The following is a 17873-nucleotide window of genomic DNA, read 5'->3' on the forward strand; positions in this document are numbered from 1 at the left end:
GACTAAGAAGCCACCCAATGAAGTTATTCTGGAGCAAATACAAGGCTGAGAAACAACTTCTTCTCAAACTGTACAATGAACATTTGGAATTCCCTTGCAAACAAACATCAACACTTCACAGTGTTGATGCTATCAATAATTCAGCTGACCAAGACTGGCATACAAAATCCTGGCAAACTGCATGGGTTACACCTGATGTTCTTGCTCCCCAAAACACTGACTAGGTGTCTACAGGTCTTGATTACTGGATGATCTGATTTAAGGTAAAAAATAAGAAAAAGCTTACATATAGTTAATGTAGACAAGAAAGGAATTCTAGAATTGATATTAGAAGGGACTTAAAATCAATTATCTAGTATGGCAAATATGTTATGAATCTTGTTATCAACAATAACATGTTCCATTTGAAAAAGTCTTGTAAGTTTTTTTAAAACAATAAAAGGGTGTGAACCTCGAAAAAGATTGATTGTCCAGACTCTGGGCAATAGCATCTAGAATAAAAATGGCAGTATATAGAACCATAATATTTACGATCCTAGTATGGTATGTTTTACTTAGTTCCTCTTTTTAAGAAGAGTGCCATGAATTTGTTTCCTTGTATATTCAGAAGTATTTGTTTGTTTCTGCAATGTGTTAAACCTTTGGAACTTATTTATCATTTATGGTCCAATCAATACCCAGGTATCTAACTCTTGTAAATTGTCCTTTTTATTCTTTGCTAAGTTAGTTTTATTACTTGTTATCAGAAGCATTGTTGTTATTTTTGTAATGTAAAGTGATAATGAGGCTACAATGTTTATGGCTTTGTTGCTCAGAATCAAAAGTGCTATTTTTGTTATGTTCCTATTATTTTGTAATGGCTATTGGACTCAGAGCTGTTCCTAGGGTTGGTAGTGCCAAGGAATAAATAAATTACAGCCCCCCTCCTAACTTCACTATAAACAAAAAAATCCAAATCAAAGAGAAAACTTTGATCAAACTGGGCAACTCTGCAGCCGCACCCCCCCCCCCACAGCCAGGGCGCCTGGGGCCATAACCCAGTCCCTCCCTTTGAACAGCTCTGATTGTACTGTCGCATTTATGGTTTTGTTGCTGCACTATTCTATTGTCTTAGCAATGAGACCAGCATATGGTTTACTCTATTTTTGTTTAAAATAAATTAAAAATAAACTTTTTTGTTTTTCCTAAGATTTGATTAAAACAAGAAGGATCCAGAGGCAACCCCTAAATTATTTTATGTGCCCTCATTATGTTTTTTTTAATGCAATTTCGTCAACTATTGGTGCCCTTGTCATGTTGGACTCCCCAAGTTTTTTCTCTAGATCTACCTTTGTTTGTGTAACAATTAAACTGGACATGACTCTGAAATCAAGTTTTGCTAAATCTTTAAGAAGTAAGAATTTTGCCATTAGTTTTTAGAGCAAATTTACATTGTAAGACTAAAATAAAATACAGTTTCTTCAGAGCTTTCTTCTCCCTCAATTACACTTCTCTCTTTTTTCTAATTGAGCCTTGACAGAACCAAGACAGTCTGGGTACCTACCCAGGAGTTCTCATGGGGCTATTGCCCCCTAAGATTTTGAAGGTTACCTTTTTTTGTGTTTAGAATAAAAAAATATAAAATACAACAAAATTACTCCCTCCCCTAGATTTTGAAAAATAGATCATTTTTGTATCTCCATTAAAAAAGAAAAAAATCTTTGCCCCTCTCTCTACATTTCTGCAAATTGGAATCTCTGTACACATCTCCTTTTGAAGTTAGAAATACCATTAAACTTCAATTACAGATGTATATGTTACAGTTAAACTGGAGATGACTCTGAAAATTGGGTTTATAGAATGTTGCTAAATTTACAGTAGAATTACAGTAACAGTAACAGTAAGAATCTTGTTATTGTTTCAGATAATTTATATTGCAAGACCATAGTTAAATACAGCCTCTTTGGGGGTTTTTCTTCTTCAACTATGTTTCTCTTTTCTCTTATAATGTGTCAATAGAAATAGCCAGAGTTCCTATCTCCTTTTAAGGTTTATACAAGATGAAGTTTTCAAGAAGTTATTAGATGTTGAATGGAATGGTGTTCCCTGGAAATACCTGTGGAATGCATTTGATGTTTAATCGTTCATATCATCAAGTATGGAGCAATTAAAAGGTAATTATTTAAGGTAATATGCAAAAAAAAAATACTAATTTTGTTTATGTTTTTTCAAGATTTAGATTACAAACCAACCACTAATGAGAAGTGAGGACAAAGAAATAATTCAAATCAGAAAAGTCAGCAATTTTTGTAGATACTGGGATACATGATTGTTCTACTCAAATACATAACAGTTCTTGCAACTAATTTGCTCCAAAGTGCAAATTAAGATAATATAAAAAGCTTGCCATAGCACTTTCATACCCCTCCTGCTCAAGAGCTAGGCTGTGCCCTAAGTACCTATACAAATGTTTGCTGATTTGTTGGGTTTTTTTTCAAATAGGCTTTATTTTGTATTATGAACCACTATTGATGAAATATTGCCCTATTGCTAGCAAGTGTGATTTAAGGTATATCTAAACACACAAAAATACTACAAACCCAAAAAATTAAAAAAAACTTTTGTACATAAAATAGCCTAGAAATACAAGATACTGGGCACATAGGAGTGCTGTTATTAATGTTAAAAGTAAACATCACCATCTAGTAGTGTCTAGGGTTCAGTTAAAGCAGAAATTTTAGAAGGATAACTACCTCCCAGGAAGCTATGATGTTGGTAGACTCCAGTATGAGAATTTGAGAGAAACTTTTTGGAACAGTTGAATGCTAAACTTGAGAGTTTAAAATTTGACAATGTGGAAGATGGTTGGAATAATTTTAGAAAAACAAGTTGTGAAGTTGCTGATGGTGTCTTGGGGAAGAAAGTTAGGACTGCAGCTAGGAATATTAGTGAAAAAGCTGTATTTTTAATAGACAGGAGAAGGGGCTCCTGTCTATTTTGCAAGGTTTCATTTTTATAACACACATATTTTTATAGGTCATCAAAGGTCAGGGCCCTCTAGAGGGAGGAGTGGAGGTAGTTGCTTCAAAATACCTTCCTGGGGCATACTTTAGTCTGTAGATTCTTCCCTGAAAGTTTCATTTTCCTAACCTAAACCCTTTCTGAGATAACAAGGTCAATTAACTAGAATTTTACCAAATTTAACTTTGTATTGCATCAGAAATAAACTTTTCCAACCACCCACCCTAATATAGAAACAAATACCCTGAAATGGTATATAAAGGGGGAGGGGAGAGTAAGTTCATTTGCACCAAAAGCAATAAATATGTTTGGAAATAGCCCCATGGTGCAAATATATAGCCTAAAGCAAGCTATAGGCCTATATTTCCTATGCATTCTGTCATATGCCCCTCAAATTTTTCTGGTTCTTGATTTGAAAAAAAAATAGTTTAGATAGTTTTGGCCATCTTGGAAAGGGGTTAGGTTAGGGAAATGAAGCTTTCAGAGATGGGTCTACAGACTAAAGTATGTTCCAGGAAGGCATTTGAAGTAACTACCTCTGCTATTTCTCTCTCTGAAGGGCCCTAACCTTTGATGATCTTTAAAAATTGTTGTGTTATAAAAGTGAAACCTTGCAAAATAGATCTTCTGCTTAAATGAAGTATATCAAAACTGTATTCAGCTTCACAACTTTGCTCAATCCCAATTTATGATGATTTAAAGCTCCACAAATGCATTTCCTAAATTTTAAAGAAAAAAAAACCTATTGACATGGCTTAAAATTCTACTCAAATAACAGAAAGTTTATTTTCAGAACTAAAACCAGAGAAAAACAAACTGATAACTGAAAATTAGGCTAACATAAATATTTTTTTGTCAAGTAGGCAAATTTCTAAGATTTAGAAATCAGATGAACATTAACATGGGGGATTGACAATACTTCCCAGAGTAAGCTTTTGGCTCTGGATTCATTACTGAGTTTCATTTTCCTAGCCTAACCTTTTTTCCAAGGTAGCAAAGAGTAGATAAAGTAGAATGTAACCTTGATTTTGTCACAGTTGATTCAATTTACAGGCACACAGGTTAAAACAGGAGAGACTTGGGCTATAAATTTGCATATTAGGGAGGGGGGAGTCTAACATGATTGCAGTTATCTTCCAGCCTATTATCTTGCAAATTTTTAAGTAAGGATTGCTTTGTTAACCTGCTTTCTCAATAGCCCAATTCTAGACCTCAACTAATTCACCCAGCCTTATAAAGCACAAGCCTAACCTAGATTTGAGATAAATGTAGACTAGAATCTAGGCTAGTTATTCCTACCTCTGTAGCCCCATTTTCAATCAAACTTACCTGTTTTTGGACATCAGCATCTGTAAGCGCCATGACTTTTCTTTTAAATGTCTAATAACCTGGAAGCTAATACTTTCTTCAATTTAGAATTAAATTATGGCCTAGGGTGCATTTGTTTACTTGTCCAATGAGATTTTTTCTAATCGAGGTTTAACTCCTAAAAGATAGCAACAAATACTTGTCGGGCCACGTGTCACTTAAAACGGCAAGATTAATTCCGAGAATAACAACATCGGTCACGTGTAATTATTGCTTTAATGCTATTTGAACACATGGTCGTCTGACGTCATAATCCTCAAATAATCTTTTTATTTGGGGGTTATAAGGTGCCAGCCTACGGACAAGTAATCCTGAGCGTTTGAGGGGATAATCCGACTAGCCTCTGACGTCATATGGGTCTCAAAAAACGCTTGGATTAATCAGATTAGTAATCGGACAAGTAAACAAACGCACCCTTAGAAAGTCTACTAAAGTCTAGATTTGAAAGTCTACTAAAATGTCAATCGAGACTGAATTATCAGAGTCAGTATTCAATTTTAGTGTCTTTGTATTAACAGGGTTTGACATATGTGTGTTGGCTATTTAAATTGTGCCCTAGGAAATGGTTGCTTGTGCCCCACATTTTCTTTCATTAATGCATTTTGACTGCACTCTTTCACTATAACCCTTAGCCCATTTCTAAGTTCAAAACATTTTCAAAAGTTAGCCTAAAGCTTCCAAATATTTTTAAGCTTGTCCTTGTGTTAGTTCAGTGACTTATTCCCCTTTAGTTCTCAGCATTTTGACCAATTTTAGGGTAATGTACTTAGACCATTCTATTAGTAGTCAAGTTCTTATGAAACCTCAGTGAGAAATAGAGGCTTTTAAGCAAACTTTGTCATCCAATTAATGCAATATTTTTGTTCCACTTACTGTGTACCTATTAGTAGACACTAAATTGTGCTTAATTAATGACTACAAAAGCTCTATGACTATTTAATGCCTAGACTAATGTCTTTTGGTAACCTGTCTGAAGGAACCCCATAATAATAAAAAAGCTAGCCTAGTACCATTTCATTCACCAGCTGACAGTCTGAAAACTGTCTAGGAGTGCAGCTTTTCTAAAAGAAACACTGTAATAAAAAAGGGCAGCAGCTTACCATTCAGTTCCCCAATTGACACTTACCAGACATGGTATTTGCCACTCTGACAATACCCCTCTCCCCAATAGTGCCAGACCTAGACTAGCCCTAAATCATATATTTCTTGGTTGTTTTTCATTGCTGGACGTCCCATTTGATATAAGCCTAGATTAGGGGCTATTGACAAGGAAACATGCTAAGAAAACAATTTTTACCGCCTAATATGCTGAATAATTGCGTTAACACAATTTGACAGCAGCTCTACTACATTGTACCCTGTCTCTCTAATGTGCTAATATATAGACCTATTATGTTCCCTATGCATTTTCCATGTCATGCATTCAAAAGGAGAGTAATCCTCTTGTTTCAGCCCATGTATCCATAAATTGAATCATCAGTGATAAAATAAAAAAACAGAAAAATACATGGGTAATGTGTAATTTGGGCTATATTTTACGCAATCGGTCAATACCTCTTATTGTTCTAGTATGCAGGTATTAATTTTCTTAACCTACCAACAACATTATCTTATTGTAAAAAAAAGTTAAGTAAATATATTGTTAAATATGTGAATAAAAATGGAAAGAAATATTAAATTCTGATTAGGCTAATAGAAATGTGCTGTATATTATCAACTAAGAATTCTATTGCTAGTGTTTAATTGTAGTTTGTAAACAGCTTAGGTCTATATCTAGGACCAAAGAAGGGAGGGGCATATTGTCAGGGTAGAAAATTTCTTATTTGGATAGACCATTAGGTGAAGAATCGACTGGTATTATGATTTGTCTTATACTATTGAAAACCCCCTGTTAAGTGCAAATTGAGGGTAAAATGTATTAATTTTCTAGCTAAATGGCAAACATTCTACTCAATGCTGTCTCCAAACACGTTAATCACTACCATTGCAAATTCTACTTTAAGTCTAAAACTTGCACTTTTGCTAGACCTTTTATGACAAAACATAGTTTTTTACAATATACTTCACAATGTATAAATCTCTCAGCATTGTCAACAGGTCATGGGTGGTGTTGAAGCACAGATGAGACAAATTAAATTTTCGTTTTATTTGACAGGATTGGCAGAAATGAGCCAAGTTACTCATTGCTTTCAAGCAACGCTAATTTGTTAAGTGCACTGAGTTATTTATCTTCTATATTTGGAGAAACCTGTGCAGAAGAGAGCAATAACGAACAAGAAGAGCCGTATTGGTACCGGCTGGATATCCATACTTAAACTGCTGGGTATAGACACATATTTTGTTGGGTAAAATTCGATCCCCTTCTTTGTGTGCTAGTATACACCTTAACCTGTTTTGAAAGTTTTAAATTAAGTTTTGTAAGTTTAGTGTATTTTTAGTGAATGAGAACTGAAAACCAAAGACAAGGATTTTTTAGTGGATAGTAAAATATGAAATAGCCATTATTAAACTACTATTAGTTCGAAAACCTACCAGTGGGAATAGTTGCAAAATCATGCAGCAGTATTCTCCAGGAAAACATTCTTACTTTAAAAGAAAGTACTAAGACTATTCTATGGAAGTGGACCCCTAGTATAATTAGTACACAACAGCAAAGATCCTCAACAAGTAGTATTGTATCTCCATTGACTAGCCCTAAATCTCTTCTGGCTGATTTAAATTTCACCCCTTCAGGGAGAAGTAACAAATCTAAAAATAATGACTCCAAGCCTCAAAAATGTAACACTACCCTCGTGCCTAGTGTACTGCCCAATTCTGCAATATCTGCCAAGGATCATATTGCTCTATCCAAGCTGATACAGTACCTGATCTCAGTCACCTTTAGTTCCCAAATATATATACCAAAACATCTGAAGGCCACAATTCTGAGAGAAATAGCTGTACGCCATTTTTCTAAATCTGTTGTTGAAGAAACATATAGTGAGGTTACTAGTATCCTCAACCAATGTCAGGCTCTCCATTATCTCACAGAAATACATGACTAATAATATTTCTGTCCCTTTAAAGATACTCCAGTGGAATTGTGCATCAATTAATACAATGAAACTAGTGGACTTATCTGATTACGTAACACAGAATAATGTTAATATCGTGTGTCTTCAAGAAACTAATCTACATAGAATAAAAAAGATTAACCTGCCTGGTTATAAGTACTATCGTAAAGACAGGGGTACAAACAGGAAATGCGGTGGTGTAGCAATTTTTATAGATAGTGATATTATCCATTTCCCTTTGCCTACAGTTTGCTACGATTTTGAAATAGATGTGATTGGAGTATCTGTCAAATCAAATAATGGTAAATATATAAAAATCAAATCCTTTTATAACCCACAAGGTGAAACAGATATCCTTAATATTCTTGGGTAAGAAACAGTTGGAGGAAAATCTCTTATACTTGGTGATTTTAATACTCACAGTCCATTATCGGAAGTAACTACCTATGAAAATAAGGCTGGAAAAAGTATAGAACAACTTCTGATAAATGATACTAATCTCTCTTTGTTTACTCCTTATAACTTCCAGACCAGATTTGATTCTCGTAATAAAAGTTTGTCCACAATTGATTCCTAGATTGGTCCCGCATTCCTTTATGCAATGATTAATATTACAAAGGTCCCTGAACTCCAAACAGATCATATAGCCATTCTTACTTCATTAAGCAACACACAAGTTATGTCCACAAAGCCAAAGTATAATACCAAAAAAGCAAACTGGCCACTTTTCCAAGATATGCTTGTATCTTTTGATTACTCAGAGGTATATAACATACTAGATATAGATAAAAAAGTTGAGAAGTTATCATCATGGTTCGTTGCTGCTGCCATTCCAAAATATTGTAATTAGAAAAAGCTAAATCTTAAGAGGCTGCCTAAGACATGGTGGGATGATGACTGTGAATTAGCAAAACAAACTAGAAAAAAAGCCATAAAGCATTTCCAGAAACATCCCTCACCTACCACACATCTTGAGTATAAACATGCAATAACAAAGCTCAAAAGAATATGCAGAAAGTCCAAAAAGATAGCATGGGATAGGTTTTGCTCCCAGGTTGACTCCCAAACAGCCTTAACAGAAGTCCGCAATTATATCAGCCAACTGAATGGTTACAATAAACCTATTAATGATAGGAAATATGATATATGTGTTAATAACAGATATATTCTTAGTGACAAAGAGAAAACTGAACTGTTTGCAGAGCATTATCAAAAGACATCGTAAGACAGTCCCTAAGACGACCTCCCTTTTGTGTTCTGCCAAAATTCTGCTCACATAAACTTTCTCTTGAAAAACCCTTCCTATTTGAAGAGATGAAGCAAGCCATCAGCCATAGCAATCCAAAATCAACTCCTGGACACGATGATATCCATATAAATTGGATTACAAAAACGCCAGATTTATTTTAAATATGCACTTTTGCACATTTACAATCATATATGGGCCCATCACAAAATTCCTAGATCTTGGAAAATAGCTATAGTCAATCCCATTCTTAAGCCTGGCCAGCCTTCAAACAATATTAAATCCTACAGGCCAACTTCAATGTTAACAACACTAGGAAAAATCCTGGAACGACTGATTTTAAATGGGGTTGAATGGTTTGTAGGAGTTAACAACCTCTACCCCCTCTGAACAAACAGGATTCAGAAAAGGGCACTGCTCACTGGACAATGTTGCTTGCCTTAAAAATGATGTATCAAACTCATTTGACCAAAGGCATTCAACCATCGCCATACTTTTTGATTGGGCTGATGCCTATGTTAATGTCATTCACCAAAAATTGCTGGAGGTATTAATGAATCTTGACTTTCCTATTGGCATTGTTAACCTGATCTATGATTTTCTAAATAATAGAACATTTGTTGTCCAAATTGGTAATTGTAGGAGCCACAATCACCCTATTAAAGAAGACTTACCCCAGGGAGCCATCCTTAGTCCTCTACTGTTTAATCTATATATATCTGAGTTTCAATTAAAACATGCATCATTTGGGCTCCATGCAGATGACCTAGTAATCTGGAAATCAGGCAGAAACGCCACTGATTTAGTCAAAGATCCTCAACAAGATATCCCCATAATCTTTTGCTTCTCAGAAACATTAAGTTTGTCTATCTCCACTCCCGAAACCAAAACAATCCTATTTACCAGACAGAGACATTCAACCATACCAAATATAGTTGTGAATAACTTTACTATAAACTATGAATCTTCAGTGAAGTTATTGGGAATTGTTTTTGATTCCAAACTAAGATGACATGATCACATCAAATCACTCAGGAAGAATATAATCCAGAAACTGACACTACTTAAACGACTCGCTAATGCGAAATGGGGTTCATCACCTAAAACAATGATAGATTTTTATAAAGTTTATGTAAGGGCAAAAATGGAATATGGTATTCAATTTTTTGCTAATAGCTCACCACAGATTTTTAACATGTTGGAATCCTTGCAAAATTCTGCAATCCGTATTGCTATGGGATTGCATAAGCATACTCCAATTATTAAAATGAGAAACCTGTCGAGGATCACCTCTTTGCAAGAAAGGGCTTTGCTTTTCAGAGAAGAAGATATTTCACCAGAATACAAGCATATGGTAATCAACATTATGTATGCCAGAACATTTTTCATAACACACCCTCTATGATTTCGGTATCATCTTCCTGGAATCCTTTTTTAAAGGAGTTTCCAGAGTGGTCTTCGCAGTGGGGTGGATTCCCCACCATGGGAGATGGCCCATATTGAGTGTCACATGAGTATGCTAGAAAAGAATAAATCCTGCTATTCAACCAAGGAAGTCGAGATAATTTTTTTAAAATTATGTGAATACACATTTTCGCAATTATATGCATGTTTACACTGATGGTTCTGTTAAAGATTCTAAAGCTGGGGCAGCTGCCTGTATCCCTGATCTAAACCTGCATATTTTTGCCCCCCTTCCAATTAATTCATCAGTACTTTCGGCTGAATTATTTGCAGTTTGACTTGCATTAGATGCTTTAAGTGAACTTGGGACCTCTTCAAGAAATGTCTTGTTCCTGTCATATTCCCTTTCATCAATTCATCTTCTCAACATGACAAATTATCAAGCTGATGATTATGACCTGAAAAATATAAGCCAAAAGATTGGATATCTGTACTCGAGGGGATGTGGTATTTCATTCCTTCACATTCCTAGTCATAAAGAAATCAAATATAATGAAAGGTCAGACAATTAGGCAAATCAGGCTGCTGAGATCCCCCCGGCAAGAAATTTGAGAACAAAGAATTACAGAGATGTTGTTAGAGCTAGAACAAATATTACTTACCAGCGATTTTTGTACCCTCCTTTCAAGTCTAAGGATTTTAACATGATCTACTATAAGCTAAAAACTGGAACGATTCTACTTAACGCTGACCTTTTTAAATGGGGAATCCACCACATCCCACTATGTAGAAATTGCTGTCATACGGTGGAAAACACTCAACATGTGCTATTTGATTGCATCCCAGGAGATAATGATTCCAGGAGACTGAGGAATTACTACCATCAATTAAAGATCCCCTTAACTTTTGATGCTCTCATCAATTGCTCTCTGTCACATGAATTAGAAGCTATTATTTATGGATTGATGATACCAATCCTGAAAAGACGCCATTATTACTAGCAGCACGTTGCTTGTTGTCAACCGGCAGATTTTTTTCTAGGAATATTGCCAGAAGCTTTCAATAATCAGTGGAGTTTTTCCTGTAATGTCTAAGAGGTGAATGGACATCATACTGATCCACATACCTCATAAACATAAGAAGATGACTATTTTAATACCGAATATTAAAACCACTACTGACCACTAAAAATTCCTTGTCTTTGGTTTTCAGTTCTCATTCATTAAAAATACACAAACAACTTTCAAAACTTAATTTGAGACCATTCATGTATTAACAGGTTAAGATATATACCAGCACACAAAGAAGGGGATCGAACTTTACCCAACAAGATATGTGTCATAAAATCCCCCACTCAAACAAATGGAAAAACTGTGGCCTGAAAATACTTCATTTGAATTTCAAGATGCTCCCTTATCAAAAAGAAATCACAACCAATGACCCCCCCCCCCCCTATCTGAAATTGATGGTTATGTGTACATATTTTGAAGATGTAAACATTCTTTAGCTCCTTATTTTAAATAACAACTTAATTTAAAAATCGATTCATTTCATGTCTCATTTGGTCTTTTTTTCAATTCTAATGAAAAGTCTATGGAGAGGGAAGTTTCTAGAGGTAAGCTTTCCAGGGGAAATTTTACGTGGGGGAATTTGCCAAAATTCCTATATAAAATGTGTTTTATTTGTCTTATTTTCTCTTTGGCAACTCAGTTTTACATGTGGAGATGTTTTTGCGGGAACTCTGGTTAGAATTCTGGGTAATTTTCTGCTGAAGAAATTTCCAATAGAGAACTTTCCATTGGGGGAGGTGAATTTCTGGTGAACATTTTCCACGGAGTAGGGATTATCAGCATGATTTGAAAAAAAGATCAGAAATTAAGTAAAAATGAGTCATTTTCAAGTGATAGTAGGTTAAGGAGAATTTTCTAGGGTTTATTGTCTGCAGGCAAATTTCTAAGACGGATTTTCAGCAAAGATGGAATTGTCTGGGGGGTATTTTATGCAAAAGAAATTTTTCGTGGAGTTTCTTATGTGTGTGGAGGGGGTGTATTTCTTGGCATCATTATAAAACCAATCAGAAATTCAATAAAAACAATTTCAACTGAAAGTTAGGAGCAACCCTAAAACTGTCAACAAACAGAAATTGTTCCACATTTGAGGGGGTTTGCTCCCTCTTCAATCCCTCACACTTTATACTAAAATTTGTTTTCTTTGTGCCAATTCTTCAAGAACAAATCTTGAAACATTGACTTATGTTTAGTCAAAATAAGAAGCTTTTTTAAGTCATAAAAATCTAAGCATTAAGAGCAAGATATTGGGGAAGCAACAGTCCCTCTTATACATCGAATGATTTCTGTTTGTTCAGGTTTTAATGTTGCTCCTTACTTTCAATTGAAAAAACTTTCTTTTTTTATTAAATTAAAGCAAATGATACTATTTGTACCTTATTTACATTTTGATGTCTAGGAGTACCATTATGCAGGAGGGAACATCTTACTAAAAATAAAAGTAGTACTAATAGATTTTTATTTGCTTCGTATTTTTTTAAATAAAATGGTTATTACTCTGACAATGCGCCTTCCCTTTCCCTTCTGATGGTCCAAACAGTATAGATAAAGGATTAAGATCCTCCAGAAAGATTTTTGCCCCATAGGACATCAAATCAACATTTCAGTTGCTGGATCTTGTTTACAGGGACATGTAGCAAGTCTGTTGTCTCAACCATGCTTTAATAGGGATTGAATAATAAAAGTATCTATTAATCTAACTAGTCATACATCGTATATATTTTGCTAGATCTTTTGCTAGATTTCTGTAGTCTAGAATAAATCTTTGTCTGAGACTGAGTGCAAACATTCCCAAAACATTATTTGAAACAGTTTTGGAGAGTGGGTACCAATGGGAGGAAACATGATAATTGAATTAATGGAAACATGCTGTACATTATAAAGTTAGAATTTTAATGTTTTAGTATTTTTAATTAGTTTTTTAAATACTTTAGGAATATATCTGGTACCATCAGGGGGGCAGGGTGGTATACATTGTCAGAATAGCAACCATGATATTTGGAAAGGGTAAAAGCCTAGCTTAGGGGGGTATTTGTTATCTTAGAAAGTGGTTCAATTAGGATTGCAAAACTTTTGAGAATGAAACCAGGGCCAAAAATATTCACTGGGAAGGATTCCATTTTTTTTAATTTCTAGGACATAGAAGATTACACAGGCCTACATGACAAGTTTGTATATACATGAATTCTTACAAAACATATCTAAACTGAATTTTAAGGTTTCAATCTCTTTTACATTGGGTTTAGTTTTTGAAAATACTTTTCCTGCTAAGCCAATTCAGTGGAATTTTAAGTATTTATCAACGGTTTTTCCCTAATTTAAGAACTATAGACCTTTGAAACATTATAAATTGGGATTGAGCAAAGATATGTGGCAAAAAAAAATCTTGTGTCTCATGTCAGCAGAAGACATATTGTACATGCTTTTAAAACACAAGAATCCGTAAAGCTTGTTGCTCCCTGGAGGGAGGTAGTGGAGGTGGGTCCGTCAACGTGTCTTCCCAGCTGATCATTAAGGCTCTGTGTGCATTCCTCAGTGATTTATTCACTTAATTCAACTAGTTATAAGATAGTAAAAAGTCAATATGCTAAGCTAGAACTTTACTTATGGAAAGAGCAGAAAACGGACTAAGGAGCAGAGGTACAATTCTGTCAAAATCTCTGGGAGAGAGTCAAAGCTGTAGCAAATTTTCCCAAGTCAAGTGAAACTGAGCCATATGATACCATTAAGGCAAAGCATACTGAAAAGACTGATCTGTTTCTAAGGTGCTTGAATTATGTGGGTCTACCTGAAATTGATATTTCAGAAGACACTATATTTCAGTTGGAGAGAGGTTAGCCTAAGGTCTCTAGGGCAATAGTATACACTAAGCTACCCCATAGCAATTTGTACCACTGCTAAGAAATCTAATGGTGGCCAAACTATTTTATTTTGTCAATATATTTACTTCAGAAGAGCGGTAGGCTACTTAAAGACTATTATCAACATTTCCCCCCTAGAAATGGTCAACCACTAAATAGCCAACCTTGATACATTGTGACCATGTTTATTGGTTATGGCCTATCATCCATGACAAGAGCAACATTTGTGATTATATTAGAAAATCTTATGGTAAAACTCTTGTTTAGCTACTTTTTGCTATCTTGAAAAATAGTTAGATTAGGAAAATGAAACTTTAAGAGAAAAGCCTACAGACTAAAGTATATCCAGGGAGGGTATTTCGTAGCACCTATCTTCGCTTCTTTGATGAGCTCTAAAAACATTTGTATTATAAAAGTGAAAGCAAAATAGATCTTCTGCTTAAATGAAGTACAACAAAATCACTTTCAGCTTCACAACTTTGCTTAATGCCAATTCATCATGTTTCAATGATCTGCAAGTACATTGCCTAAATTTAGAGAAAAAACAAGAGCTAAAAGCTCTTATGGCACTGGGTGACGAGGCAAGAAGAGCTCATATGGTATAAGCTCCAACTAAATTCTAAGAATCAATAGATTGATTTAAAAGGAAGTTCAGAGGCTTAATGCCTGTTAGGATTTAAATAAGAGCTCTGAGTCACGATGTCTGTTTAAATTTCAAAATTCATTAAGATCCGATCACCCACTCGTAAGTTATAAATACCTCATTTTTTCTAATTTTTCCTGTCCCTTTAGCTCCCCATATGGTCGAATCTGGGAAAACAACTTTATCAAGTCAATTTGTGCAGCTCCCTGACACGCCTACCCATTTTCATCGTCCTAGCACGTCCAGAAGCACCAAACTTGCCAAATCACTGAGCCCCTTCCCCCAACTTCCCCAAAGAGAGCAAATCCAGTATGGTTATGTCAATCACGTATCAAGGACATTTGCTTATTCTATCATCAAGCTTCCCGATTCCTCTACTCCAAGCGTTTACCATGATTTATGATTTCCCCCTCCAACTTCCTCCAATGTCAACAGATCTGGTCAGGATTTGAAATAAGAGCTCTGAGACATGAATTCCTTCTAAATATCAAATTTCATTAACATCTGGTCACCCGTTCTAAAGTAAAAATGCCTCAATTTTTCTAATTATTCCAAATTAATACCCCCCCCCCCAGCTTTTCCAAAGAGAACGGATCTATTCCAATTATGTCAATCACGTATCTAGAACTTGTGCTTATTCTTCCCATCAAGTTTTATCCCGATCCCTCCTCTCTAAGCGTTTTCCAAGATTTCTGTTTCCCTCCTGCAACCCCCTATGTCCCCGAATCCAATTCGAGTCAAAAATGGAGCACCTGAGACATAAGATCCTTCTATATAATAATAAAAAAACAAGTTTTTTTATGTCGCTCCTTTTTTAAGGAGCGATATTAAAACTTAAAACGAACAGAAATTACTCCGTATATGAAAGAGGCTTTTCCTCCTAAACGCATTAAAACAAATAAATAATTAAAACGAATAATTAAATAATTATTCGCGAATAAATAATTAAAACGAAATTTGCATATTAATTTTTTGGGGCTAGATGGCTTTTTCATAGTTTTAATCAGACGATTTTGAGAAAAAAGGAGCGAGAGAGGAGGCCTAGTTGCCCTCCAATTTTTGATTTCTTAAAAAGGCAACTATAACTTATAATTTTTTACGAACGTTTTCATAAGTAAAATTACGTAGCAAACTTCTATATTCATTGTTTTTATTGCGTATATGAGGGGCGTAAAGAGCGAGGTATTACGAGGAGGTAAACCCCTCATATGCGTAATAATTTCTGTTCGTTTTAAGTTTTAATGCTGCTTCTCACTTTCAGTAAATAAAAACTTTTGATATTTATTTATTCAATCTTTTTTTAATAATGCTAGAAAATCTTGCGCCCCCTCCATTTAAAGTCTCTTCTTCCATGAGAAGTTCCTCCATGGAAAGATCCTTCCACGTAACCCCCCCTCAACTCTCCCACCCAAACCAAAAAAAAATACCCCTGAAAACGTCTGTACACTTCCCAGTGACGATTACTATATGTAAACACAGGTCAAAGTTTGTAACTTACAGCCCCCCCCCCCACGGGGACTGTGGAGGAGTAAGTCGTCCCCAAAGAAATAGTTATTAGGTTTTTCGACTATGGTGAATAAAATGGCTATCTCAGAATTTTGATCCGGTGACTCTGGGGAAAAATGAGCGTTGGAGGGGGCCTAGGTGTCCTCCAATTTTTTGGTCACTTACAAAGGGCACTAGAACTTTTAATTTTCGTTAGAAGAAGCCCTTTCGCGACATTCTAGGACCACTGAGTCGATACGATCACCCCTGGGAAAAAAAAACAACAACACAAAAACAAATAAACACGCATCCGTGATTTGTCTTCTGGCAAAAGATGCGAAATTCCACATTTTTGTAGATAGAGGCTTGAAACTTCTACAATATGGCTCTGATACGCTGAATCTGATGGTGTGATTTTCGTTAAGACCATATGACTTTTAGGGGGTGTTTTCCCCTATTTTCTAAAATGAGGCAAATTTTCTCAGGCTTGTAACTTTTGATGGGTAAGACTAATCTTGATGAAACTTATATATTTAAAATCAGCATTAAATTGCAATTATTTTGATGTAACTATTGGTATCAACATTCATTTTTTTAGAATTTTGGTTACTATTGAGCCGGGTCGCTCCTTACTACAGTTCGTTACCACGAACTGTATGACATCACGTTTCATTAAGATCCGATAACCTATTCGTAAGATAAAACACCCCAATTTTTCACGTTTTCCAAGAATTCCGGTTTTCCCCTCTAACTCCCCCCAATGTCACAGGATCTGGTCGGAATTCAAAATTAGATCTTTAAAGCACAAGATCCTTCTAAATATCAAATTTCATTAAGAACTGGTCACCCGTTCGTAAGTTACAAATACCTCATTTTTCCGAACTACCCCCCCCCCCCCAACTCCACCAAAGAGAACAGATCCGGTCCGGTTATGGCAGTCACGTATCTTAGACAGGTTTTTATTCTTCCTATCCAGTTCCATCCTGATCTCTCCGCTTCAAGTATTTTCTAAGATTTCCGGTCCCCCCAACTGCCCCCCCAATGACACTAGATCCGGTTGAGATTTAAAATAAGAGATCTGAGTTACGAGATTCTTCTAAATATGGAGTTTCATGAAGATCCGATCACTCCTTCGTAAGTTAAAAATACGTCATTTTTTTCTAATTTTTCAGAATTACCCCCCCCCCCCCCCAATAGAGCGGATCCGTTCTAATTATGTCAGTCACGTATCTAAGACTTCTGCTTATTTTTCCCACCAAGTTTCATCCCGATCCCTCCAATCTAAGCGTGTTCCATGATTTTAGGTTTCCACCCCTCCAAATTCCCCCCAATGTCACCAGATCCGGTCGGGATTTAATATGAGAGCTTTGAGACACGATATCCTTCTAAATATCAAATTTCATTGAGATCCGATCACCCGTTCGTAAGTTAAAAATGCCTAATTTTTTCTATTTTTCTGAATTAACCGGCCCCCCATTCCCCACCCCAAATGGTCAAATCGGGAAAACGGCCCTCTGGTACACATTATCACGCCTAAGGGTTTTTCAACCTCTTTCCCAATAAAAATAACTTTGTAAGTTAAAAATGACCTTTGTCTTTGTTTGAACAGCGGAAACTTGCATTTCATTGGCAGATTGCAATGTTCCATAGTAATTCCCATTCTGTGGCACTCAATGGCTAGAAAATAGCACCCTATGGCGTGCATTATAAATATTTTAAGACATTTTCCTGCAAAAAAATTGTTTA

The 17873-nt window shown here is 35.5% G+C and overlaps 2 protein-coding genes and 1 long non-coding RNA gene across 7 annotated transcripts in view; 2 read left to right on the plus strand and 1 right to left on the minus strand.

Moving 5' to 3' along the window:
- LOC136040961 (uncharacterized) overlaps positions 1–17873 on the plus strand; it is a 289351-nt gene that overhangs the window by 176252 nt on the left and 95226 nt on the right. The window lies entirely within an intron of this gene.
- LOC136040958 (V-type proton ATPase subunit E-like) overlaps positions 1–17873 on the minus strand; it is a 98275-nt gene that overhangs the window by 17367 nt on the left and 63035 nt on the right. The window contains exon 1 of one of the 5 annotated variants that reach the window (XM_065725415.1): positions 4330–4512. The exons of the other annotated variants lie outside the window; for them this stretch is intronic. Coding sequence (XP_065581487.1) covers positions 4330–4362 — 33 coding nt within the window. The 5' untranslated portion in view covers positions 4363–4512. Of the gene's footprint in view, positions 1–4329; positions 4513–17873 lie in introns of those variants that run through there. 5 annotated transcript variants of the gene reach the window in all.
- Positions 4600–17873, plus strand: part of LOC136040960 (neurofilament medium polypeptide-like) — a 28658-nt gene continuing 15384 nt past the window's right edge. The window contains exon 1 of the mRNA XM_065725417.1: positions 4600–4851. Coding sequence (XP_065581489.1) covers positions 4826–4851 — 26 coding nt within the window. The 5' untranslated portion in view covers positions 4600–4825. The remainder of the gene's footprint in view (positions 4852–17873) is intronic.

Source organism: Artemia franciscana, chromosome 21, assembly GCF_032884065.1.
Source record: "Artemia franciscana chromosome 21, ASM3288406v1, whole genome shotgun sequence".
NCBI classification, from domain to species: Eukaryota; Metazoa; Arthropoda; class Branchiopoda; order Anostraca; family Artemiidae; genus Artemia; species Artemia franciscana.